The sequence below is a fragment of the Leguminivora glycinivorella genome, chromosome Z (assembly GCF_023078275.1).
Source record: "Leguminivora glycinivorella isolate SPB_JAAS2020 chromosome Z, LegGlyc_1.1, whole genome shotgun sequence".
In the NCBI taxonomy this organism is placed as follows: Eukaryota; Metazoa; Arthropoda; class Insecta; order Lepidoptera; family Tortricidae; genus Leguminivora; species Leguminivora glycinivorella.
Genome location: NC_062998.1, coordinates 47253603 through 47279579, shown reverse-complemented (window position 1 = coordinate 47279579; position 25977 = coordinate 47253603). Strand labels below are relative to the sequence as shown.

The 25977-nt window shown below is 39.8% G+C and overlaps 2 protein-coding genes across 2 annotated transcripts; both read left to right on the top strand.

The window, feature by feature from the left end:
* The first annotated feature begins 1279 nt into the window (after positions 1-1279).
* LOC125241551 (paramyosin, long form-like) lies at positions 1280-23709 on the top strand. Its single transcript, XM_048150087.1, has 16 exons — positions 1280-1474; positions 1546-1602; positions 2501-2587; positions 3696-3862; positions 4714-4951; positions 7054-7173; positions 8396-8662; positions 9044-9290; positions 10795-10922; positions 17675-17787; positions 20240-20429; positions 20830-20964; positions 21420-21614; positions 21983-22078; positions 22431-22712; positions 22979-23709. The coding sequence occupies exons 1-16, from the start codon at positions 1364-1366 to the stop codon at positions 23174-23176; spliced, it is 2631 nt and encodes an 876-aa protein (XP_048006044.1). The 5' UTR covers positions 1280-1363; the 3' UTR covers positions 23177-23709.
* Positions 17869-19871, top strand: LOC125241553 (paramyosin, short form-like). Its single transcript, XM_048150089.1, has one exon. It carries the CDS (start codon positions 18794-18796, stop codon positions 19682-19684), a length of 891 nt encoding a protein of 296 aa, XP_048006046.1. The 5' UTR covers positions 17869-18793; the 3' UTR covers positions 19685-19871.
* Positions 23710-25977: the final 2268 nt, after the last annotated feature.

The following is a 25977-nucleotide window of genomic DNA, read 5'->3' as shown; positions in this document are numbered from 1 at the left end:
TCTTGCATTTGACAGCGATCACAAAAAGGAGAGGAATAGTACATTACATCAGAGGCCGGGAAAATGAGGATTTCCGGCCAAGTGGGTATATACGGCCGAGCGAGCGTGCGAGCGAGGCCGGATAGGGATACGAGGCCGGGAATTCGTTTTCACGCCGAGGCATGTATAGTGCTTTTCTCAAACATACAATGAAATAAAAAAAATGCTCTAAAGGACAATATTTTATAAAAAAAGTTACTTTGCAGGCCTAGGCCTGAAAAATAATATGAAATCCCTTTACAGTCCTCTCGAGTTGTTGCGCCCAAAAAGCGATACTTCCCAGCCCATTTTAAGGAACGTAAAGACAATATTTCATTGCATGTTTGAGAAAACTATATTTTTACGATGAAAATGGAAATTTAAACAATAATGGCCAATTCGCATTCGGGTTATTGTAGAGTAAGTTTTTCTACGGACAAAGTTTTTAAATTTATAAAACCAAGGTCTTGTAATGAATATGTGTATGTGCTTTATTTCAAAAACTTCTGTACAAGAGTACCAAAGTTTTAAAAACGTTGAATTACTTATATTTTCCTACTGACAATTCAATGACCTAAACAAAATGTTGGCTCAGCATTATTTTTCTGGGTTGCCAATTAATAGCTTATGAGGGACGATTCTACAACAGTATTATTGGGTAAATGATATTGGAAGCAAGTGGACAACGGCTCAATCATAGTCAAGTCGGCTATAAAACCAGATTATTACCAGCCGTTAAATTTAGATTTGATTAATGTTAGTAAACATATCAGGGAGACAATCAAAGAGTGCAGTAAGTTCAATGCTAAGTTCAGAAGGTTGGTGGCATTTAGTGAGTGCCAGGGACCGACGGGAATCCGGGAGCTGGACTCGTTTGTTTACTCCCAGCGCTCACGCATCAGAATCATTCCCGCGACCTTGAACAACGACCAGTTCTTAATGTTGTTTAGCTTTCTAAATGATGAATGTACTACAAGTGGTTCGGCAGAGATTCAGTCGGGCGGTGAACCCAAAGAAACCGATCCCCCGGCGCTGCACAACTCTGAACCGAACTGTGAAGGGTTTCGCCAAAACTTTTTGGTCAAAACAAATAAAAGAGAAGTGCGGACGGGAAGGCGGGCGTGTCTATAAAAGGCCGAGAGGGGGGGGCGCGCGGGGGTGGTAACACGATCCGCGCGCTCCAGCCGGCCGGCCGCCCTGGAGCCGGCGCGGGCGCCGCGGCCCGCGGGGGAGGGGCGAGCAGCGCTCGCGCGGTGACCAGCCCGCCCGCTCTCACTAGTCGAACGGTGCCCGACCGGTAACGTAGCGCCGACTGCCGAGTGCCGACCGATCCCGACCAGCGACAATGTCCGCCGTGGCGAAGTCCTCAAAGTACACCTACCGCAGCAGCGGTGGGGGCACCACCGACGTGAACATCGAGTATACCGCCGACCTGAGTGCTCTCTCCAGGCTGGAGGTACAGCCCGTTTACCAACCAGTGCAGTGCTGTGAAAGTGTTTGCGGATACTATAATGTTGTATTTTTCAGGACAAGATCCGTCTCCTCCAAGATGATCTGGAATCCGAAAGGGAGCTGCGTCAGAGGGTAAGAGCGGCCGAAACGTGATCCGCGCGCGCGCGGCCAAAGCGGGCGCGCGCGCGGTGGGCGGGGCGGCTCTATTAATAAGCCGCCCTCGTTCGCAAGCTTTGCACCCTTGGAAAATCGCGCCACCCTCGGTGCCCCGCCCAGCTAACGTGTACTAACGGATTTTGTGCTTTTTTTAACTTGAGTACTTAAACCCTAAAGTGTGACTAAGTGTCTTTGAAAGTGCTTTGGATATGCGTAATATTTGGAAGTGAGTTCAATACCATCAATACCTCGTCATATCTCGTCATCGGATCGGTTTGCGCTATCTATTTTTGAATACTGCAGTGAACTGATCGCGTAACTCCTGCGCTGTGTGAACCGCGGATAAAAATAGACGTAGCGAAAGCATTCTCACAAATCTCTACTTCTCGCTCGAGACACTTTTGAAACTGGGCCAAATGATGTTCAGAGAATGCCACAATATTGAAATGTAATAATAGACTGGCAAAAATATCTGAGTTAGTCATAGCTATAGTCTTTATAGCCTCTACGAAGTGCGTTATATGTACGTATCGTTATATAATTCCTATTAACGATGCCATTAATGAATTGATTTCGGTTTTCGGTTCTTCACTAATTTAGGAAACCCGTTCTATGACTCACTTAATAATTTTCATGTAGCAGGTATTATACCTAAATATTACCTTTTGGAATCAGCTCTTGTTACCATGGACTAATCATACACAGTTATCGTAATTGTTAGAAACCTAAAAATTTTCGTTTTCATGTTTTTTGTAATAGTTGCCATAAATGCTAATTTCTCAAGCTTTTCCTGCATTAGGTACTAACTGCACTCAAGCATTGTTTAGATATTCAAAAAAATAAGATATCATTAGAATCTTCTTTCTTGGAACAGATCGAGAGGGAAAAGGCAGATTTGAGCGTGCAAGTCATCCAACTGTCCGAGAGGCTGGAGGAAGCTGAAGGCGGAGCTGAAAGTCAGGTAAATAAAATAAAACTATATACGAGGTTATCATAAGATGTTTACCAGATATTGTTCTACCAACAAAAAAACATGAAGCTGCTGAAACGGTCAACAAACAGGAAGCCAAAGAAGATGCCAATGAATTTAAAAGAAACATAGAAACAGAAAATAATATAAAGAAAAATATTTATTTTCTGAAACAAGTGGTGATAACAATGAAACGTGAGAAAGAAGAATACATACTTATGATTTAAAGGAAGAAAACACACTGAAGATAAAGAAGAGTCATAAAAAACGAAGACATTCCAACTGCTGCTTGTTATTTACGGCCTACGTAAATTTTCATATCACGTAATTATTAGTATACTACCGGTATGCTAATAATTGCGCCAAAATTTGTTTTTATGCGCTGCGATATTTCATTCTGCAAATGCGATGTTGTTGTTGCTTGGCGATGTAATTACATTTCATTTCCAGGTCACACAAGAAATCGGACTTATTTTTTTTAAGTTTTCGTGTGTAAATGGTGGAAAGGCAAAGGATAATAAAAAAGTAACTTACCGCATTAGAATGTAAAAGAACACTTTTAATTAAATATTAAAATATCTGACAGTAATCCAACAACTCATGCAGACCCTGTCTTTGAGAATACAAACCTACATAACATGAGGATAAGAATAGAATAACAAAGCAATCTTTTTCTTTTCCTAACATTTACCCACGTGACGAAGGAGTAATGACAGTTTTAAGACTGCGTGCATACATTTTGCTCTAGAACAATAAAATAACATTCTAAATACTACAGAAGAACAAAATATTAAATCCAGTATAATATTTGAATATAACTTCCAGTAAAAACATCCTCCCCTAAATTAATCAGAAAAATAAAACCGAAATTGTTTTGAATTTAATACATTTCAGAGAATATTCTACTAAAGTATTTGGTTGTACATATATTTGTCACTAAATAGGTATTATATATAGGTATGTCATGTTTAAAATAATTTCAAGAGTTTCAATTAAATTCCTTAAAACCAAAAGAGTGCAGTGTATGCGCCAAGTCTTCGCTGTCCCAATACACCCAGAAGTTAAGGGTGTATTTTGAAATGTACCTGTACGTTTTCAGTTCGAGATCAACAGGAAACGCGACACCGAGTTGACCAAGCTCCGCAAACTATTGGAAGATGTCCACCTGGAGTCGGAAGAGACGGCGCACCTCCTCAAGAGGAAGCACCAAGAGATCGTCGTCGACTTCCAGGAACAAATCGACCAGCTTACCAAAGGCAAAGCCAGGTGAGGAAACGCTCTTGAAGATTTAGTGTATCATGGCAGAAAACAGACGCATTTGTACCCATTTCTTTTATACAAATTCAGTCTCTTTTCTGTTTACGTATTTCTTCAAAACCTGATGCTCATTGATTCTATAATACATCCCAATTTCATTGTGCCCTAACAGCATGCTGTGACCATTTATTAGACTAAGTTCCTATTGCCATGCGAATATGCGAGCTAAGCGATTTTTCATGCTATCATCCTTTATGAACAGAACACAAATACAAGCGTTTCCGAAAGCAGGATAACGCCAACGACTGCCGTAGGAGTTAAATCTAGTTAGGGCCAAATTTTAAATATTAAGCGGGATAATTGGTCCTTATTAGGTTTTACTTTGGAACAGTCGCCAATTTTTCGAATTTTATGTCACGGAAATTTTTCACTTCATCATCATTCCCTATTTCTAATAATTATTAATATATTCACTGTCCAAATTGTCGGGGTGTCCATATGTGGGGGACATGAGCGACGGCAAATTTTATTATAAAGCCGTAAAATATATCAGTAGGCCTAGCACATGATGGCCGCGGGAGTATGTCGCCGCGAGATAGACTACCCGTCCTTATGTCATTAATACAGTTAGAAGAAGACGTGGCATCTATCTCGCGGCGACATACTCCCGCAGCCATCATGTGCTAGGCCTACAGAGAGGGTCAATGAATGTGTTAAGAAACTATGGGTTTATAGGAGTCAATCGATATTACAATTTATCAAAGTGACATGAGGAATTTCGGTTCACACAAACGGAAGCCGCTTGTATCTGTGCGTACTTTTCGAGCGTCCTCTGCATAGTGTAATTTCTTTGCCTGCAGAGCCGAGAAAGAGAAGTCCAAGTTCCAGGCTGAAGTGTACGAGCTGTTGGCCCAAGTGGAGAACGTGAGCAAGGAGAAGATCACCGTGGTTAAGCAGTGCGAGAGGCTGGAAGTGAGCATCAGCGAGCTGCACATCAAGATCGAGGAGCTGAACCGCACCATCGTCGACATCACCTCCCACAAGCAGCGCCTGTCCCAGGAGAATGTTGAGCTCATCAAGGAAGTTCAGGACCTTAAGGTGTGTATTCTATTTATCTATATAATTTTGCCAAGTCAAGTCCAGTTCTCACAGAGATTACCTACAATAATTTTTAACTTTGGATTAGCCGAAACGTCTGCAATCGATGCCACTATTTAAAAGTTGAAAATGTCTGCCTCACCCAAGGCTGACATTTTCCACTTTTAAATAAATTTATTGTAAGCAGCAAGGACGATTTATTGTAAGCCGTAAATCTATGTCACAAGGGTATAAAGAAGTTTATAACCAGGTGCTCCATGACACCATTGCACCAATTTGTCGCCAGCACCGCTACACTTCAACGGCCAAGTCACACAACATCCATACTAATATTATAAATGGGAAAGTGTGTGTGTCTGTTTGTTTGTCCATCTTTCACGGCAAAACGGAGCGACGTATTGACGTGATTTTTTAAGTGGAGATAGTTGAAGGGATGGAAAGTGACATAGGCTACTTTTTGTATCTTTTTATATCCCCCCACTTCCTTAGAATGGAGGATGGAAGTTTGTGGAGAGATTTTCGAATTTAACGCGAGCGAAGCCGCGGGCAAAGGCTAGTTAACTATAATAATAAAGAAATCGCAGTAAGGAACTTTATGTAGATTTCATTACTTTTTAGAGATAAACAAGCAGCTCCATCGAGACGGCTATTTTTTACAGAATGTTTTTGGTGGGATATACATAGGCATAGGTATATAACACTAACAAGGTATCTATTGTCTTAGTCCGTTTTCACATTATCCGATCCGATATCGGATGTCGGAAGGACTTAAATGGAAAAAATCCAAGATAGCGCCTGTAATGTATGGGGTATCAGTCCTACATCCGATATCGGATCGGATAATGTGAAAACGCATTTAGTCTCATTAATTATAACTTATATCAGAGTTTCACTAATTATTTCCTTTTATTCATTTATTATCTCAGTTTAGGTTTATACGAGTACCAAACGAGTATAGTATACGAGTAGAAAATATATTACCAAAACAATACAAACTATCATTAATTTATTATAAAAACGTAATCCAAAGTGCCACACCTGGCGGCCTAACTATCGGCGTTGTGTCCAAGACGAAGCCTGACCGACGAAGCTAGCAAGTCTCTCTACATGTTAGCTGAAATACTGTCAAACCATTCACTGTGATTACTCAGATTATTATAAGCAAAATGATCTTCGAATGAACTTTCTGGACAATTGAGATGCATGGGCGCAGTCGAAACCAGCTCGCCCCTTCAGCCGTGTCCCGTTGAAAATCGGAAAGATTCTTTTCCTTAGCACATTAAATTTAATGTTTACAAATTGGATTCGCCTTCTGTCACCTAAACTGGTAATTTTATGTATGAGGTCATTGGTCATACAATTATTAATTTATACAGTTATTAATTCTGTATCTCTACTCGCATTGCTGCTGCGATTCTAAAATATTTAATATCCATATATTATGAATATTCAATAAATCATACAATGACATTTGTGATGTGACATGGATGTCAGATGTCACTGGATGTCACATCTGTTGGCACAATGATTGCGTTTTGTTGAACGTATTTGAGCTCAACATATAGGTTTATTATCACTAAGTATATTATATTAATGAACAACGAAACGGATGTGACATTTTCCTAGTCCACCAACGTCATCTAGTCATTTTATTTGGCAATAGTTAGACAACATGCGAACAAACTTAGCCAGCGAAGCGATCACAACTACGTCGAGACCGACAAATATAATTTGTAAAAATTATGTTTTGAGCCAATATTTTGATTACAATTGATTTAAAAAAAAAGTGCTTTGATCGCACCAAAACCATAGAAATCGTTGCAAATTTTCAAATCTGACGTTAATTCTTCTCCTAAACTTCACAATACGTACAAAAATCAATCTCGATAAATTAAGTCAGGAAAAGTGCCTACTGTAATTTTAAAATCACCTACCTCTGTTTACACTTGATATAAGTACTTATTCCTCTTCAGGTACCTTGTAGTATTTTCATTATTATAGAATATAATGAGGCTTGAGACGTGTTTTTAATATGGGCCTTAGTACTAATTTGGCTATTTTCCTAACAATTACCCATATGTCTATTATATTATTAATTCCAGGTGAACATCGAGAACGTGCTGTATCTGAAGAGCCAGCTGGTGAGCCAGCTCGAGGACTCGCGCCGCCGCCTGGAGGATGAGGACAGGAGGCGCTCTCTGCTCGAAGCCACGCTGCACCAGGTAAACATAACATACATAAATTCACGCCTGCATCCCATAAAAGGGAAGGCAGAACACATGAAACCACTCAAGTTTCTTCATGAGGGGTCCTAAGAATACGAAATTGTGATATACCTACCAGGTAAAACATGTCACAAATTAACGGCGTATTAGACTAGAGACTGTACTAGAAAAAGTGGCAAATAAGTGACGACGAAGTGAAAAAAGAATTTAAAGGATTTGTTTTACAAGGGGTTGCCCCCTTGTAAAACAAATTCTTCAAATTGTTCTTCAAGTTTTTGTTTAACCGCACGTGCCGATATTGTTAATGTTGGTGTGGTGAAAAATTTTGTGTTTCACTCGGCGGCAAAGTTTGTTTAACCTTCGTGCCTTGAAAGCGTCGCAACGCTGAAGATTCCACTGTTTAAACGACTTTTACGCTCGCGGTTCAATATTGGAATCTTTCGCTTGCTCGGGTACACACAACACTTTGCCGCCGAGTGAAACACAAAATTTTTCACCACACCAACACTAACAAAATACTGACTATAAAACATCAAACTAAATCAAATCCATCGATATTTATGATTCAAAATGATAATTTATAGGTAAATTCTATCAGCTAGCTGAGAACATAAAGTTAAAATTTGTATAAATAATATTACTTTGCACTCTTGTGGATAAAATGCAATTTTGCTATCTGTTTTCGAATAGCAAAGTAAGCCTTTACCCGTTGGTGTGGTGAAAAATGATTTAATGCTTTTTATAAAGACAGAATTATACAAAGCGATTTCCGAGCCGAATTGATCCCATAAGTGTTTCGTGAACCAAGTTTTGTACGGAGCACTATAAATCATAAAAATGTGTTGTAGAAGGTAAAGTAGGTACCTACACAAATCGGAACAGGCCCCGTAGCTGAATTGCATTTCTTCGACGCGAAATTAAAACGAAACGCCGCGAAAGGTAGTCTCGCTCTGTCGCGCCAATACGCAAGAGCGATAGAGATAGATATCTACGAGCGTTTCGTTTCGTGAGCGTTTGTGCATTCGGCTAACGCACGCTGATATCTAAGTTGTGTTCACTTGCGGTTGAGAACTCGTTTTCGTGTTGAATGAGGATTAAAATTAAATGAACGAAATTAGTTAACATGAGTTTATTTAAAAATCACAAAATGGACCTTCTTATTGTTTTTTAGTTCTGTAAAACGTATTACACTATATTGACGCTTGTTTGAATGTGTCAGGTTGAGATCGACCTGGAGTCCGTCCGCGTGCAGCTTGAAGAGGAATCAGAAGCGCGCCTGGACCTCGAACGCCAGCTGGTCAAGTCCAACGGCGAAGTCCAGCACTGGAGGTCCAAGTACGAGGCGGAGGCCGCCGCCCGCGCCGAGGAGATCGAGGAGATCCGTCGCAAGTACTCCATCCGCATCCAGGAGCAGGAGGAACAGATCGAGACCCTCATCGCCAAGATCAACAACGTTGAGAAGCAGAAGTCGCGCCTGCAGAGCGAGGTGAGTTCAGTATTGTGGTTATTGAGTGTGTGGTAACTCTGCGCAGATTTTGCAATGATGCTTGGAATAATTTTTATCATAGTGTTTTACACTTCAAAATTGGCGCAGAGCTATTTTCACAAACGTTACATACAATTTTCGCTAATATAACAAAATGTTTGATGATGTTAATAGTGGAACAAAATTCAGAATTGGATAAAATAAAATAAAAAATATCAAGTTTGAACCAGATTTGACTAAAGATAAATTTTGGCATCAAAAACATGTATCATCCAGTTATTATTACAATTATGTAGATCTCTAAAAGTATTATTTACAACACGATAACAAAAAAAAACACACCTCGTACACTAAACTGGCAAATTTAATTTTCGTCCTCAGGTGGAGGTGCTCATCATCGACCTCGAGAAGGCCAACGGCACCGCCCGGGAGCTGCAGAAGCGCACCGAGCAGCTTGAGCGCGTCAACATCGAGATCAAGTCCCGCCTCGAGGAGACGGTGCAGCTGTACGAGGTGTCCCAGCGCGACCTGCGCAACAAGCAGACCGAGCTGCAGCGCGTGTCGCACGAGCTCGACAAGACCCGCGAGCAGAAGGACGCGCTGGCGCGCGAGAACAAGAAACTGAGCGGTGAGTACAGGAGTCCCAGCTGACCAGGGTACGTAACCGAATGGCACAAACGCTCACGAAACGAAACGCTCGTGGATATCTATCTCTATCGCTCTTGCGTATTGGCGCGACAGAGCCAGACTACCTTTCGCGACGTTTCGTTTTCGTTTCGCGTCGCAGAAATGCCATTCGGCTACGGCACCTGCATAGGAGACCGAGCTGCAGCGCGCGTCGCACCAAGTCGGCAAGCTACAAGAAGATTCAGAAAGACGGGAGAGTAACCACTGAGACACCAAGGATATGCCGGTTTCAGGAACATCCAATGTTTCAATTAAGACTGCGTGTAATTCTGAGTGTAAGTCTTGAATGCCGAACGAAGCCGACAAATGCACGTACCTTAATAGTTTTTCTTTAGCTGATCACCGTCGCCAGACCAGCATGCTGTCTTCTACTGGTTCTCCAAAAACCTGTAGATTAAAATAAACGTGAAAAACTTTCTTATGAAATAGTTTCGGTAACATTTCGAAATTGAAACTAAAAGTCATTACTAACAATAGTTACGAAGATTGTGTCACTTAACTTCAAACTCGAGTAAATCCATTCTGCTTTAAGGTACGTAAAAAAAATATATAATCTGAAAAAGAATCAACCTTATAGCAGAATAGATTAAGCGACGGGAATTAAAACTTGTAATAAAATCAATAATTTTTGAGAGTAGCTGCTTCTAAATACCATCGAGTCCACAGCTATTGTTGTCGACCTAGTGGCAGAACGGTGGATCCGGGCCTTATAAATAGTATAATAATGCTTGACAATTTTTAAAACCAGGCTCTAGAATAGCATAGAATATTTTACACACGACGAGACCAACTACAGATTATAACAGAAACATAAAAGAGTCATCTTAGCTTGTTGCCGATGACTTAGCTGATCTTCCGATGGGACCAAGCGACGAGTGACAACAAAAAAATTAAAAACATATAGTCAAAGCCAAAATATTCTTTATTCATAGTACATTACATCAGAGGCCGGGAAAATGAGGATTTCCGGCCAAGTGGGTATATACGGCCGAGCAAGCGTGCGAGCGAGGCCGGATAGGGATACGAGGCCGGGAATCCGTTTTCGCGCCGAGGCATGTATAGTGCTTTTCTCAAACATACAATGAAATAAAAAAAAAATGCTCTAAAGGACAATATTTTATTTATTAAGTGACAAAATACAAATACACTCAAACGTCAAGTGTGACAAGTATCCAGGTCACACAAAAATTAAAAAAAAAGTGACATGACAGTTATGACAGCTTACTTAAAAAAGTTACTTTGCAGGCCTAGGCCTAAAAAATAATATGAAATCCCTTTACAGTCCTCTCGAGTTGTTGCGCCCAAAAAGCGATACTTCCCAGCCCATTTTAAGGAACGTAAAGACAATATTTCATTGCATGTTTGAGAAAAATAGGTTTACAACGACTTATTTACTTTGCAGCATATGTATGATGTTCATAACTGACGAATCACTCCTTTCACAGATGAGTTGCACGACGCCCGCTCCAACATCACTGAGTTGACCCGCCGTCTCCACGAGCTCGAGATCGAGCTGCGCCGTCTCGAGAACGAGCGTGAGGAACTCACTGCCGCCTACAAGGAAGCCGAGGCCGTAAGTATCCCCTAACACGGGAATTTCTAGATATCAGCCCTGAGAAATTCTTCTTGTCTTGGTGAGAGGAAGCGAAAACAAAACGACTGTGTTGCACGACGCCCGCTTCAACGTGCTTGAGTTGACCCGACGACGTCTCCACGAACGAAGATCGAAACTATGCCGGCTGGAGAACAAGCGTGATAGATCAAGAGCCCAGGCCCGCCAGACCTTCCTCAAATTCTCAAGGATGAAAATTTCGGACAATGTAGAGTTCACATCGGCGTTTAATGTGTGCATATTTTCTAGTTCGGCCCATCGGCCAATTTTTTGCTATCAAGTGATGAAGGTGAAAAAAAAGGCTGGCTTCTCAAGGCTGATTTTTCTATATGTGTTAGAGCACGTTGTTAGAAATTGGTTATCATCAATGCCAGACCGTTTCCGCCGGCCATAACTTTTACCAGACGTGACAAAGTTGCAAAAAACGACTCTAACTTACCTCATTTTCTCAAGCCTGATTTTGATATATGATACGCAGGGACCTATAACTAGACCGTTTGTAAGCAGCCAGACCAATCGGATGGACCCAACCATCCGCCAGACCTACTTAAAGTTTCGATATGAGCATTAGTAGAATTGAAATATTCCGAGTCTATAAAAGCTAAAAACTTGAATTTTCTACATTAAGCTACGTGTATATTGTATACTTGACGTAATAAGCGACTTTCAAAAATTTTACTTCTAAGGAAATAAAAAAATGAAAGTTTATATGTGGTGCAAGATTAATTTTAAGCTATGAATTTTATTTACACTGCGTAAGTACATGTGTATTTTATTATAAATATAACTTTTACCAGACGCGACAAAGTTGGCAAAAAACGACTCTAACTTACCTCATTTTCTCAAGCCTGATTTTGATATATGATACGCAGGGACCTGTAACTAGACCGTTTGTAAGCAGCCAGACCAATCGGATGGACCCAACCATCCGCCAGACCGACTTAAAGTTTCGATATGAGCATTAGTAGAATTGAAATATTCCGGATCTATAAAAGCTAAAAACTTGAATTTTCTACATTAAGCTACGTGTATATTGTATACTTGACGTAATAAGCGACTTTCAAAAATTTTACTTCTAAGGAAATAAAAAAATTAAAGTTTATATGTAGTGCAAGATTAATTTTAAGCTATGAATTTTATTTACACTGCGTAAGTACATGTGTATTTTATTATAAATTTAAAGAAGAAAAGTAAATTAAACTTTAATTACGTCAAGTATACAATATACACGTAGCTTAATGTAGAAAATTCAAGTTTTTAGCTTTTATAGACCCAGAATATTTCAATTCTACTAATGCTCATATCGAAACTTTAAGTCGGTCTGGCGGATGGTTGGGTCCATCCGATTGGTCTGGCTGCTTACAAACGGTCTGATTACAGGTCCCTGCGTATCATATACCAAAATCAGGCTTGAGAAAATGAGGTAAGTTAGAGTCGTTTTTTGCCAACTTTGTCGCGTCTGGTAAAAGTTATATTTATAATAAAATACACATGTACTTACGCAGTGTAAATAAAATTCATAGCTTAAAATTAATCTTGCACCACATATAAACTTTCATTTTTTTATTTCCTTAGAAGTAAAATTTTTGAAAGTCGCTTATTACGTCAAGTATACAATATACACTTAGCTTAATGTAGAAAATTCAAGTTTTTAGCTTTTATAGACCCGGAATATTTCAATTCTACTAATGCTCATATCGAAACTTTAAGTCGGTCTGGCGGATGGTTGGGTCCATCCGATTGGTCTGGCTGCTTACAAACGGTCTAGTTACAGGTCCCTGCGTATCATATCGATACCTCTGGGTTCAATTGGCGTAAAGGACATTTTGGCGAAAATGAGTTATATATACAGTTTTGTTCAGAATTTCAAGCGCTATCGATCTGTGTAGTTAAAATTTCGATATCTCTTAAAAAGTTGCCTTTACGACCAAGATTTTCTACTATGGACTTGCAAAAATAGCTTTTCTGAAGGGGCGTAAATATCAAGTCATTAATTATAAATTATTATTTGTGTCGTAAAGGAAATCTACAAATAAAAATATAGTTGTAAGTCACCTTGATATATATTATTGCCCTTTAAGCCCTTACTTTTTAAGGATCACTTTCTATAGTAGTGTGGTAAAGTTGGGCGTAAAGGACAAGTTTTTTTGTTCTTCGTCCTTTACGACCAGCACTAAAAATATTTTATCCGCAACTGTAATCGATATCATTGGGTTCAATTGTCGTAAAGGACATATAATGCAGGTTTCAAGAGAAAGATAAACCCACTTTTTTGTTTTTTTTGGCCTATATTTGTGACGTGTATAAGAAAAATATGCAGATTACGAGTATCTTTAACCTAGTGTAACAACCGTAGTGATAAACTAAACGATTTAGAAGATAGATGGTTGTAAAGGACACGTCAAAAGCTATTAACGTCCTTTACACCCATGATTTGATAGGGTCGTAAATGACGGTCTTAGATGATTTTTATACAAAACCGGGGCGTAATTGTAACCGAAATGGTACAAATGTTGTGCTAAGTTTACAATTAAAAACTGGAAAAATGTGTCAAAACGTATTTAATATGGCATAGAATAGACATTAGTTTAATGCAGTGTATTATTTATCTAAGCTATCTTAGAAACAAAAAAGAACAAGACTATTTTATATCCAGTTTTGTAATAAAGAAACAATATTTGCTTAAAAACGATCTACTAATACTTTGGCAACAAGCTCAAAGTTATTTTTTTAGTATTCGCCGCTGTTGAATAGTCAGTAGGTTACGCATTCAGCCTTTAATTCTAGCGGGGAAACGCTTTCGTAGACTTCGTAGTATTATTATACTGCGACGAGATGTAGGTAATTTAAAAAAAACACTATGGTAATCAGGGTACGTACCCACAACGTATGCACAAACGCTCACGATACTATCTATTTCGTAGCTATATATTTTTTTCGTAGCTATAGCTATAGCTTTATCGCTCTTGCGTATTGCACCAGACTGCATTTTTGTCGGCGTCTGGCGTCGACGATTGCCATTCAGCTACGCCGCCAGTAAACTTTAACAGTAGACTATACTAACATTTAGTGCGACAATAACAGGTGCGTTTCGCTAGCGAATGAGCGTTAGCGTTTGGTGACTTGGCTATGTACCCAAAGTTACTTAAAGCATTGACTATAATATTTCTAGGATTGAACTCATAATTAAGATTATTCTTACTTAACAGGTTAAAGACTAAATAACAATCTTCTGTTTTAAAATTATCAAAAATATGCATCAACATAGTAGGTAGTCTTGACTACAGTTACTATTATTTATTAGTTGGTCACAGTTTGTATACGCGTCTTAACTTGCGTTTATAAATTGGTACTTAACTCTTAGTTATTCTTAGAACTTCTTTCTACTTTATACTTAAAATTACTGTCGTATTAATATAGTCTACTGTTCACAGTTGCTGATTAAAGTTTACGTGATTAACATTAGTGTTTTTATATTTACTTAAACTACGAAAGCGTTTCCCTGCTAGAATTAAATACTGAATGCGTAACTTAATGAGAGTTGAGACAGCGGCGAGTACTAAAATAATAACTTTCCAAAATACTAGATAGTTTTTAAGCAAATGTTGTTTCTTTATTGCAAAACTGGATATAAAATAGTCTTGTTCTTTGTCTCTGCTAAATATTTAGATAAATATACACTGTAACACTAATGTGGCTATTCTATGCCATATTAACTACGTTTTGATACATTTTTCAAGTTTCTCAATTGTAAACTAAGCTAAAAACAGTTGCCATTTGTACCATTCCGGTTACATTTACGCCCCGAATTTGTATAAAAATCATCTAAGACCGTCATTTACGACCCTATCAGCTCTAATTGTTCAAAAAAATCGTGGGTGTAAAGGACGTCCATAGCATTTTGACGTGTCCTTTACAACCATCTAACTTCTAAACCGTTTAGTTTATCACTACGGTTGCTACACTAGGTGAAGGATACTAAAAATCTACATATTTTTCTATATACGTCACAAATATAGGTCAAAAAACAAAAAAGATATAAACATTTTTCTAAAAAAAAAGTTGTTTTTTGCTTCTCCTGAAAACCTGCATTTTGTCCTTTACGCCAATTGAACCCAAAGGTATCGATATATCAAAATCAGGCTTGAGAAAATGAGGTAAGTTAGAGTCGTTTTTTGCCAACTTTGTCGCGTCTGGTAAAAGTTATGGCCGGCGGAAACGGTCTGGCCTTGATGATAACCAATTTCTAACAACGTGCTCTAATACATATATAAAAATCAGCCTTGAGAATTTAAGGAAAGTAAGCACTTTTTTTTTTCACCTTCATCACTTGATAGCAAAAAATTGGCCGATGGGCCGAACTAGAAAATATGCACACATTAACCGCCGATATGAACTCTACATTGTCCCAAAGTTTCATCCTTGAGAATTTGAGGAAGGTCTGGCGGGCCTGGGCTCTGGGTCTATGAGGAACTCACGAGGCCGTAAGTATCCCCTAAAACAGGAGTCTCCAACAGCCCTGGATCTCGGACCCAGATCTCAGAAACTCTTCTTATCTAATGAGGACAGGAAGCAATAGGAATACCTAACAGAGGCGTATTATGTCGCAATCGATATCTTGGGTATTTAGATTTTAAACAATTGAACATAAATTTTACCTACCTTTGGGAAATTACGTATGGGAAAAGGCAAACGAATTTCAGGATGGAAACATCGGTAGGTCCCTATACATTGAAAAAGGAACCCTATTGAACCCATTGGGTTAGGTCAGACAAGATTGAGGACAATTCTAAAGTCAACGGTTATTACAATGAATGAAAAATGACAAATTCAGCCTAATACAATTTCGGGGTTTCAATACCCAAAGATGAGCCCTTGACAACATTCAAAGAATACACAAAACGAAACTTACATATTGTAATGGCACTTTTCGGTACATTTACAAACGAAAATCGAATTAAAAATAACTTTATTTATAGGTATAGGTATTACGATTAATATGAAAGTGAAATTGACTGTCGCGTTGGTTAATTTAATATGAATAATTGATACAATTGCATCCAAGGGTCAAATCAATGATCTGGAAAAAAGTTCCACTTGTACTGCCCTATAGGCAACCACGGTATGCAACTCTGGCCACGGCCCTGATGGTGCTCTGATTTTTGTAGGGTATGAAACACAGTCATGTCTCTGACAATGAAATTGACAGGTAATTTATGAGTGACTTTGTACACTTTGTACGGGGCTAACGACAGTTTGGCAGACGTCACAGATTGCCACATCACTCGTCGATGCCAGGTTTCCTACCTTGTTCTTTACTTAGACATTTATTTATACGCGCATTGAGATAAATACCGAGAGGCCCAGTTATTAAATTGACGAAATTAATTCATATTGAGGGATAACCAAAGACATAAGACAGATAAAGTCTAAGAAAAAAACGTACCTCAGTACCATACAGAAACGGGCACGGTGACCTAGATGGCATTACACCTTTGGGGTACGCTCAGCTAGATGGCGCTAATATTAATATTTGACATTTTAAAACATATCAAGCTAAGAATATCCTGGGCCAAATTGTCAAAACTGAGGTTCAAAAGTTTTAAGCCTGTGTCAAGAGATGGCAGTCTATGCTGTGATTACTTTTCTTCGACAGTAACTCTCTATAATACTCGATCCTCTTTGGTTACTATCGTTTCCGTTAAAAATTTGGCACCTTTTCTTAGGTATTTACGTTTACTTTGAGGGCTCAAATTTTTCATAGGAAATGGCAATAGAAATATGGGTCATCGTGTCGATATACTTCAGGCGATATAGAATATCAATATAACCTTATTCTTGTAGGTAGTTTTGTTTATTTGGTTATGAGGATAAACAACTGCACTTGTCAAATTGGTACATTCGCATTGATAATTATACGGAATTTAAAAGTTCGCAAAGCATACGAATATATAGTTTAGGTACCTATATAGTCTGTCAAGTCGTTTCCATCAATAAGCAGCTAATTAAAAAAATATGGATTTACCGCTATCCAATTTCTATAAATCATCTCAAACACAACTATAGTCGAGTTCATAAATATGTGTACATTTTTTCACCTTATTGCAATGAGTTATGGTGAAGAAATGTACACATATTTATAAACTCGGCTGTACAAATCAATAGAAAAACTTTTATAAAACTTCTTAAGGCGCAGCTGTAAAACTGACCAGCTGCCACCGGCTGCACCAAACAATTATTAGTAGAGTAAGTAATTTAGTATTTGGCAAACGACTTAGACAGTACACATGGCTCCTGATGATTTCTGATACCCACACGAACGTTTACATCGCTAACTAATGTTCGCTTGTGGCCAGAACCATGATTAATTAACCAATGATTTCAAGAAAACCTTAGTTGAGACTAATTTATGATGTTATGACGTCTGGACTGGATATTTATTGTAACATCTTTAGAATACTGACTAACGTAATAAATAGTTCAATCTGCCAAATCGAACTAGGGTACAAATGATTGAAATATTTTAATATTGATTCCTACCGGTGACCTATATTTTTTTCTCAGAAGTAATAATTGATATACGTACATTTTAGATGATCAACATGTTTTTAGCATTTTACATGAAGAAACAGATTTTTGTTTTACAATATCCACATTTTATCTCCCCGTAGCCCTTACCGGCAATATATTGAAGTTCTATTTTCTCTGTTCAGGGCCGCAAGGCTGAGGAGCAGCGTGCGCAGAGGCTGACCGCCGAGCTCGGCCAGTTCCGCCACGAGGCCGAGCGCCGCCTGCAGGAGAAGGACGAGGAGATCGAAGCCATCCGGTAAGTCCTTGGATAGAAAGAGACAAACGTATGTAGTTAGTAAGCTGTTCTGGGTTTGCCGCAAATCGGCACTTAGCGAAGCTCTATCCACCTGAACTTCCTAAAAAGGTTTTTAGGTTGCCAACTGCTTTCCTGTAGTGAGCACAACGGCAGCTAGTTGGCTGTATGATGACCTGGAGGTATGGCTAATCCATATCAATAGTTCAATGTTTAAATCATGCTTAAAAAGAGAGGACAAGAAAACTCTAAATTAGGAGTTGCTAAAACAAAGCTATACAAATAGATATGTCTATGTAACCTGACTTAGCTTAGGATACTTAAAATATACACATGCTAACACACATAAACATCGGAAACAAAGAGACAATCAACTTCTAATAGTATGATATCAGAAAGCTTACGGTGTGCCGGCATTGGTAATGCTCCATGCTGAACTAAAAAGTATGTACAGAACATTTACACGGAACACTAGCCCTCTGTACTAGACGGGAGCCGACTCGGAACTAAGGGCTTCGTCTCTCACTACCCCTCCCTCCCCGATGACTGACGCCTGTCACCCGAGCATGCAGCCATCATCCATGACACACTTATCTTATTGGGGTGCAGCCAATAAACAATCACACATAAATCGAACTAATACATCAAATACACTAGATAATTAAAGCAACAACCACTCTCTAGATAAAATATATCGCTAATGACAGGAATTAACATGAGATAACCATGAATGAGCGGAATATTTCCGGAACAAACCTAAAAGCGTCACGGTAGAATTTATCTCTAATTATTGGCACGGATACCATATATATTTAACAAGGCATCCTATTGGTGCACAAAATAGGCGATCACATTAGCATTTTGGCACATCTGTGCCGATTAATTTGTACAAAAGACGTCGCCGAGTTGCTCGCGGACCTAATTTTACGACCTCGGCCTTTGGCGACGCACGTCTCGATAACTCAACTCACTCATCGGTAACCGACGATTGATACTCTGTTGCTCAACGATGCCGCCGGTTAAAGTGGCCACTTATAAATGGAACCGCCCTCCCACTGCGGTCTACGAAGACAACTATGGCTACGGTATAAATTTCTACCAGCCAATGATAGATTACATCTCCGACAAGGAGCACGGAGTCGCGAGCAAGCCGCCGCACTTGCCCTGGAACAACGAGAGGGGGTTAGAGAAATATCGCTTCGACAAACCTGTGCAGCCGTATTCCAACGAAGACGTCTCCAGGATATCCAAGGAAATCGCGGAGCAAGCTAAGCGTGACCTCAACAAATTTGAAGTATCCAAGCGGGCGCCGTTCACATGTGTGGCCACCGCTGCGGCAGCAAACGTCACAAAGCACGTCGGTGTGGAAAGTGTTAGTGTGAAAGCTAAGAAGACTAGAGTAAATAGGGAAAAATATAAGGCCGAGAGACAGAAACAGAGAATGGAAGAAATCGAAAAGGAGTTGGAGCTTTATGATAAGCAGAAGAATGTTGGTGCTGAATTAAAAGGTAAAGCATTGATGTACAGAGGCAAATCTGCTAAAGCTATCGCACAGACTTTGTTAGATGAAAGTAGACAAAATGTGGCGAACGCGTATGTACGAAAAATGGATACCCAAGCGAGAAAAGCTCAGATCGATCGGAATTTTGCTAGGGTGAAAAAAAGTATAATGTCGGAAAGTGAAGTGTCCACTATGGCTAGAAAGCATGTAGAAAGCTTGTGTGAAGAAACGGTGAGGTGCATCAGGCGTTCTGTGTCCCCTCCAAAGACACATCTGGTTGTAGTTCATCAAGAGATACCTATCATAGACGATTCATATTTGAAACCGTTGAGTGAGCTTAAGGAAACGTTGAGGCAGTTCGAGCACTTGAATACGAGCATCATGATAGACACAAGGTGAATACTGCATGACTTTATTAATAAATACGTTGGTCATAGGCCGGGAAGAGTTTGATAAGTCGTTGTTTTAATCACAGTCGTGTTCATTTTAATTTTATAGGGAGTAAGAATGGCATACGAAAGAATTATTGAAATAATTTAATCGTTTTTATATCTATAGCCACACACTTCTTGCAGATATTATTCTTCAAGAGCCATCCAGCAACTGATATCGGGCCAAGCAATAGTAAAATGCTCTAGTTATCACAGAAGATTTCTTGTTTTAAAATTTCAAAAACATGTCTTTTGTACACACGTCTTGGGGTGACTTCTAAAAAAACACCTTGGGGTGGGGTAAAATGTTTAGAATCGTTAGCAGACGTTTCTGCTTAATAAAAAAAAATCATGTCTCTATCGTTACGCAACTTTTGTAACGATCATTAATTCCTGTATTATTTAGTGAGTTTGATTTAAACATCACTCGATAGTCAGAATCTGGCATAACTTGACCTAGTTATTTAGCCCATTATGCTTTGGCAGAGGCAAAAAATAATCTCACCTATCCTGTCCCTTCCAGTAAGCAGACCAGCATCGAGATCGAGCAGCTGAACGCCCGCGTGGTGGAGGCCGAGACGAAGCTGAAGACCGAGGTGACCCGCATCAAGAAGAAGCTGCAGATCCAGATCACGGAGCTGGAGCTGTCTCTGGACGTCGCCAACAAGACCAACCTCGACCTGCAGAAGACCATCAAGAAGCAGTCGCTGCAGGTAACTAGAACGATATAAATGTTTTTCTTAGAAATTGAGACATAGTTCTTACTTAAATCAATAGAGAAATAGAAATTTTTGACGGTCATCTTGTCCAAAATGTTACAAAGGATCTCTTTTTCTCAATATTTAAAAGGATTGTAAATACAATCGCAAATCTGAAATAAATTAAAACAATCTAAGTCATTAGACATCTGTAAACTGGCAAAATAACTGCTTTCAGTCAAGTCAAGAGGCTACGAAACATGAACACATTAAGAAATTTAGTTTTTACTAAGTTTGGCCTTCCCAGAGTAAATAAAACTAGTTAAAATTTGTTCTTGAACAGCCTCTTCGTTTGGAGTATAACTTTGACACAATGTATGTACTTGCAAGATGCTTAACACAATTTCGTCGACAGTTGACGGAGATCCAGACCCACTACGACGAAGTGCAGAGGCAGCTTCAGGTGACCCTCGACCAGTACGGCGTCGCCCAGCGCAGGATACAGTCCCTCACTGGCGAGGTCGAGGAGATCCGTGGCAACTACGAGCAGGTAATTATGCCTTTTGGATTCAGGGTCGCACCATCGAGTGGAGTAAAGAAAGGAAATGGACATAAAAACAAGCATCCGCTAGTGAGTTATAAATATACGCTAGTTTTGCAAAATGGTTCACAGAGCTCTTACAATTTCTGTAACCGAATGACCTAAATGATACTTGTGGGACAGTTCATATAAGGGGGCATAGTCCATTTCAGCCAAATTAGTTACCGACTACTTTTGAAGACAACAACTGCATATGAAATCTGTAGGTACATCTCAGAAGTTTCAGACATTAAGAGAAAAACGCGAGTTTACTACAATCCATCATAGGAAGAATTTATGATTCAAATGCATTAAGACTTTTCTGAAATTTCAACAAAAGCCCTTATTGCGAATGAAGCACTAAGCACCTTTTAGGAATGGAACGCCACAAATAAGCCACTCTAAAATCTATTTTTGTCTTCCAGGCCATCCGTCAGAAGCGCGTCGTGGAGCAGTCGCTGGAAGAAGCCACCATTCGCATCAACGAGCTGACCGTCATCAACGTGAACCTGTCGAGCAGCAAAGCCAAGATCGAGCAGGAGCTGGCCGCCGTTGCCTCCGACTACGACGAGATCACTCGCGAGCTGCGCGTGGCTGACGAGAGATACCAGCGCGTACAGGTGTGAAACTGTCTTTCCCACCCTAGGATGCTCTCTTCTTTGATATCGAGTCACAAATAGCAACTACCTTCTGTATTTCCGACTCTAAGATGCTCTTTTTCTTGGTATCGAGTTCTAAGTAGTGCCAGTTAAAAAACTTGTGCCATTGGCTTCATCAATTTGACGTTAGACCTGCGCTTTGCGCTGCGCTGCGCCTGTCGTTGGCGTCGAAAGATACGACCTTCAAATTCTTACGGAGAAAAGTCGAAAGATACGACCTTCAATTCTTTCGGGGAAAATTTTCGGAAGATCTTTTTTCCTAGGAACCAGTATCCCACCGTGAAGTATTTTCCATATGATCTTCTAACTCATTGCTTGTTGGTTCACAGACTGAGCTGAAGCACACCGTCGAGATCCTGCACGAAGAACAGGAGAGGATCGTCAAGATCGAAGCCGTCAAGAAGTCGCTTGAGATTGAAGTCAAGGTACGGACACTTTTATAGAATGTTTACATATAGTTTGAATTTAAAACCGATCAAAATTGGATAGCTAAACACAGTATCGCCAGATAGTGGGCTATGGAAGGACAGCTTATATTGGTTGATACAGACGGGCTGCAACCGACCACCAGCGGTGCCATATGACCGAAGGCAAAGAGGTATAAGAGGGGGAGGAGCATACATTTAGAAATGTTATTCTCGTAACTCCAAAGGGAGAAGGGCAGCTGTCTCTGCTTGGTATCGTCTAAGTTTTAGAACGACCAAATGGACAACGACCAATGGTTTCTACCAGCGTGTTAGAGGTACTCAAAAAATCTAATCAATATTTTCTTTGTAGAATCTGTCCGTCCGCCTGGAAGAGGTGGAAGCCAACGCCATCGTCGGCGGCAAGCGCATCATCAGCAAACTCGAGGCGCGCATCAAGGACATGGAGCTGGAGATCGACGAGGAGAAGAGGAGGCACGCCGAGACCATCAAGATCCTCCGCAAGAAGGAGCGCCAGCTCAAGGAGGTCGTCATACAGTGCGAGGAGGACCAGAAGAACATCGCTCTGCTCCAGGACTCGTTGGAGAAGGTCTCCCAGAAGGTCAACATCTACAAGAGGCAGTTGACGGAACAGGTACCCACTCAAAATCTGGAATAACGTCATTTGTTTCGTGCAAATCAATTTCAATTGAAACAATTGCTCAAAAGGAGCTAGTTTCATGGAACGAGTATAACGGGATCTCCGCATCAATAATTTAGATAAAAGATAAAGTTTGTTCTGGTATACTGGCTTCAGTCAGATATATCCATCGAGGCAAATGAGCTCTGAACCTAAGGGTTGGCTGGATTTTCTGTAAACCTGACTAAGGGACGTTGTTTTGACCCATTGTTTGATTGCAGGAGGGCGTATCCCAGCAGACCGTGACGCGAGTACGACGATTCCAGCGCGAGCTGGAAGCCGCCGAGGACCGCGCCGACGTCGCCGAGAGCAACCTGTCGCTCATCCGCGCCAAGCACCGCACCTTCGTCACCACCTCCACCGTGCCCGGCTCCCAGGTCTACCTGGTTCAGGAGTCTCGCGCCCTCAGCACGGAGTAACAGCATTTCTGGCCGGTCGGGTTAAGCCTAGTCGTTTAATGTTTTATAGGGTAACAGATGGCGGTAGTAGCGTGCCGGAACGACGAGCGATTCTGATCTGACAGCACGCAAGACCTGTGATAACGCGATCCTTGCAGGTCGCCGTCGCGCCGGCGGGGCGGCCGCCTCGTACTAGCGCCATCTGTCGTCCGCAGGACAGGGACGCGCGCTCCGCGCCTGCGCTCGCCCTAATGTGTCTCAGCACCTACATTAGCCATGCGCTGACCGCCCGTCCCTGGATTTTTAAAATTTTGCTAAATAATACCAAATAAAGGAACCAAATTTCAATGAAAGCTTTTTTTTTTCACTATTTTTCTAATATAAGGACACCGGCGACACGCGCTACGCGCGGTAGTTTAATGTAAATGAATTATTTTATATTATTATTTATTAATGGTGCAATGCCTATACGTTTGTAACTGTAACTTGTAATATTTAAAAATAAATGCTATTTATGTTATAGAAACAAAAAAAGCAATAAAAGTTCAAAACGGCTTGGATTTTTATTTTTGTTTGGAGTTTTTACTTGTTTTTATTGAAAAACAATAGAAATAAGCTCACACAGATTAAATATAACATTTATAGCAATTCGAGTTTCCTTGTACATATTTGGAAAAGTAATTACGGAAACAGAAATAGTCTGATTCCTTCCCATTTCTAATTTCCCTGCACTATAAGAGGTGATGTAGAAGAATAATGATTTTAATTAAACCAGTGATTTTCAATCCATGGGTCTCGAGCTCTTGTGTTATTCATGAAAATTTTGGAGAAACACTGGAATGAACTGTAGAGATGACATCAATTCAGTCGACTAGGTACAGACAGGGTACAGTCAACCAATTAGAATCCTAGGCCACTCTAGAACCCTGTTGAATTGACACCGTGATTTGCTATTATAGAAGTCAGTTTGACTTTTACTGTGAAAGAGTTCTACGACTAAAAATCGTACAGACATACATACCTAAATTTTTTTAGCGCCACCTATTAAATACTATCATAACTAAACTGATTATGCCTACAAATTTTTCAAAATGTGTATTGTGAACGGCACATGTCAAAACAAATAACATTAGGAATTGGTAAAGGCTGTTACACACGTGTTCAGTAATTATATTAATTTTTTTAATAACTCGATAACCGTAAAAGTTAAGACGCTTGTTTCTTAGAGAAATATTAAAAAATTAAGATAATTACTGAACACGTGTGTGACAGTCTTTACCAATTCCTAATGTTAAACTCTATAACCGTAAAAGTTAAGACGGTTGTTTCTTAGAGAAATTAATAGTATTTGATCTAAAGAACCTTCCCTTAAAGTTAACGGAATTCAATAAAAACAGGGTGTAGATATGTATGTACGTAATATGTCATTTGTTCTTATAAAAAATAAAAACACGCAAAAATATTTGGGGAAGATATGATTTTTGCCACTTCCAGTCTGCGAAACAGCGTCATCTAGTTTTATCCCTAAAAGGCCCATACATTTCAAGGGTACATTTCTTTGTATAAGGTTTTTCAGTCCCGGTATATATCGTCCTTGATAATAACAAAGTAGAATTCGCACCGTCAAAAGAGGATTCCCCAAGACCCAAGAGTCTACACTTCGAGTTCTTCAAGAAAGGAGTGCCTCTGGACTTGTAGGCAACCAAAAACTACGGTGAATACTTAATACTTATCATCAGGCAGGCTATTTGCTTATCAGGGTGCGTAGCCGAATGGCACAAACGCTCACGAAACGAAACGCTAGTAGATATCTATCTCTATCGCTCTTGTGTATTGGCGCGACAGAGCCAGACTCCCTTTCGCGGCGTTTCGTTTTCGTTTCGCGTCGGAGAAAAGCCATTCAAGCCAAGGATGATTACATGTACATTAGAGACGGGCCGAATATTCGGTAAATGTTCGGTATTCGGCATATTCGGCAAGTTTTTCAATGTTCGTATTAACCGAATAGTTCGGTTATATTGCCGAATATTTACCGAATAAACAAAGTAAATAAATAGCGTAAGTTTTTTCGTAATTCATCGGATAATGACATCTTATTTCGTTAGTATGTATAAGTACCTACAATAATTACTTGATTACGTTAAAAATTAAAATAAGATACAAAACCAAAATTTTCTTATGCACTAAATTATAGAAACATTAAGAATATTCGTATTCGGCAAAGGCCGTAGTCGGCAAAGGCCGTATTCAGCCCATCTCTAATGTAGGTAAGGTACATCGTCCTTGGTCTGAACCATAGTAGTAGGATTATAGGCGTAAGCGAAAGGATAGGTCTGTGATCTGAACACACTTTATGGGCTTGACAATAGAGGCGTGTTCAGATATATGTGACCACCTTGACTGCTCCAATATATCTGATGGCGACTGGCCAACATTAGTGCTGGCGGCGGCCTTTGGAACTAATTTGACACCATACAATTTAATATCGAATCATAGAGTTTAGCGCCACACAAAACCTAAAAAAAAACACAACAGACCGTTGAGGTGTTGTAACTTTGCTCGATTAGTTTTATTAGGCGTCCCAACCATGTCCTAACCTATAGACCGGCCGCATTCGAATACTGCTGCGTGTCACAAGGATTCGATACTGGATAATTATCCCTCTCTTTTGGTCTCTGGGATGACGTGTTAAATAATACGTGGTTAAAATCTAGCGGGTTTTAAGCATGTTTTTTGGACCTACGGTGTAAATTTCGTTTTAGAAAAAAGTATAATACAGATCAATGAATATAATACTCACTAGGAGGAGAACGCCAACTTCA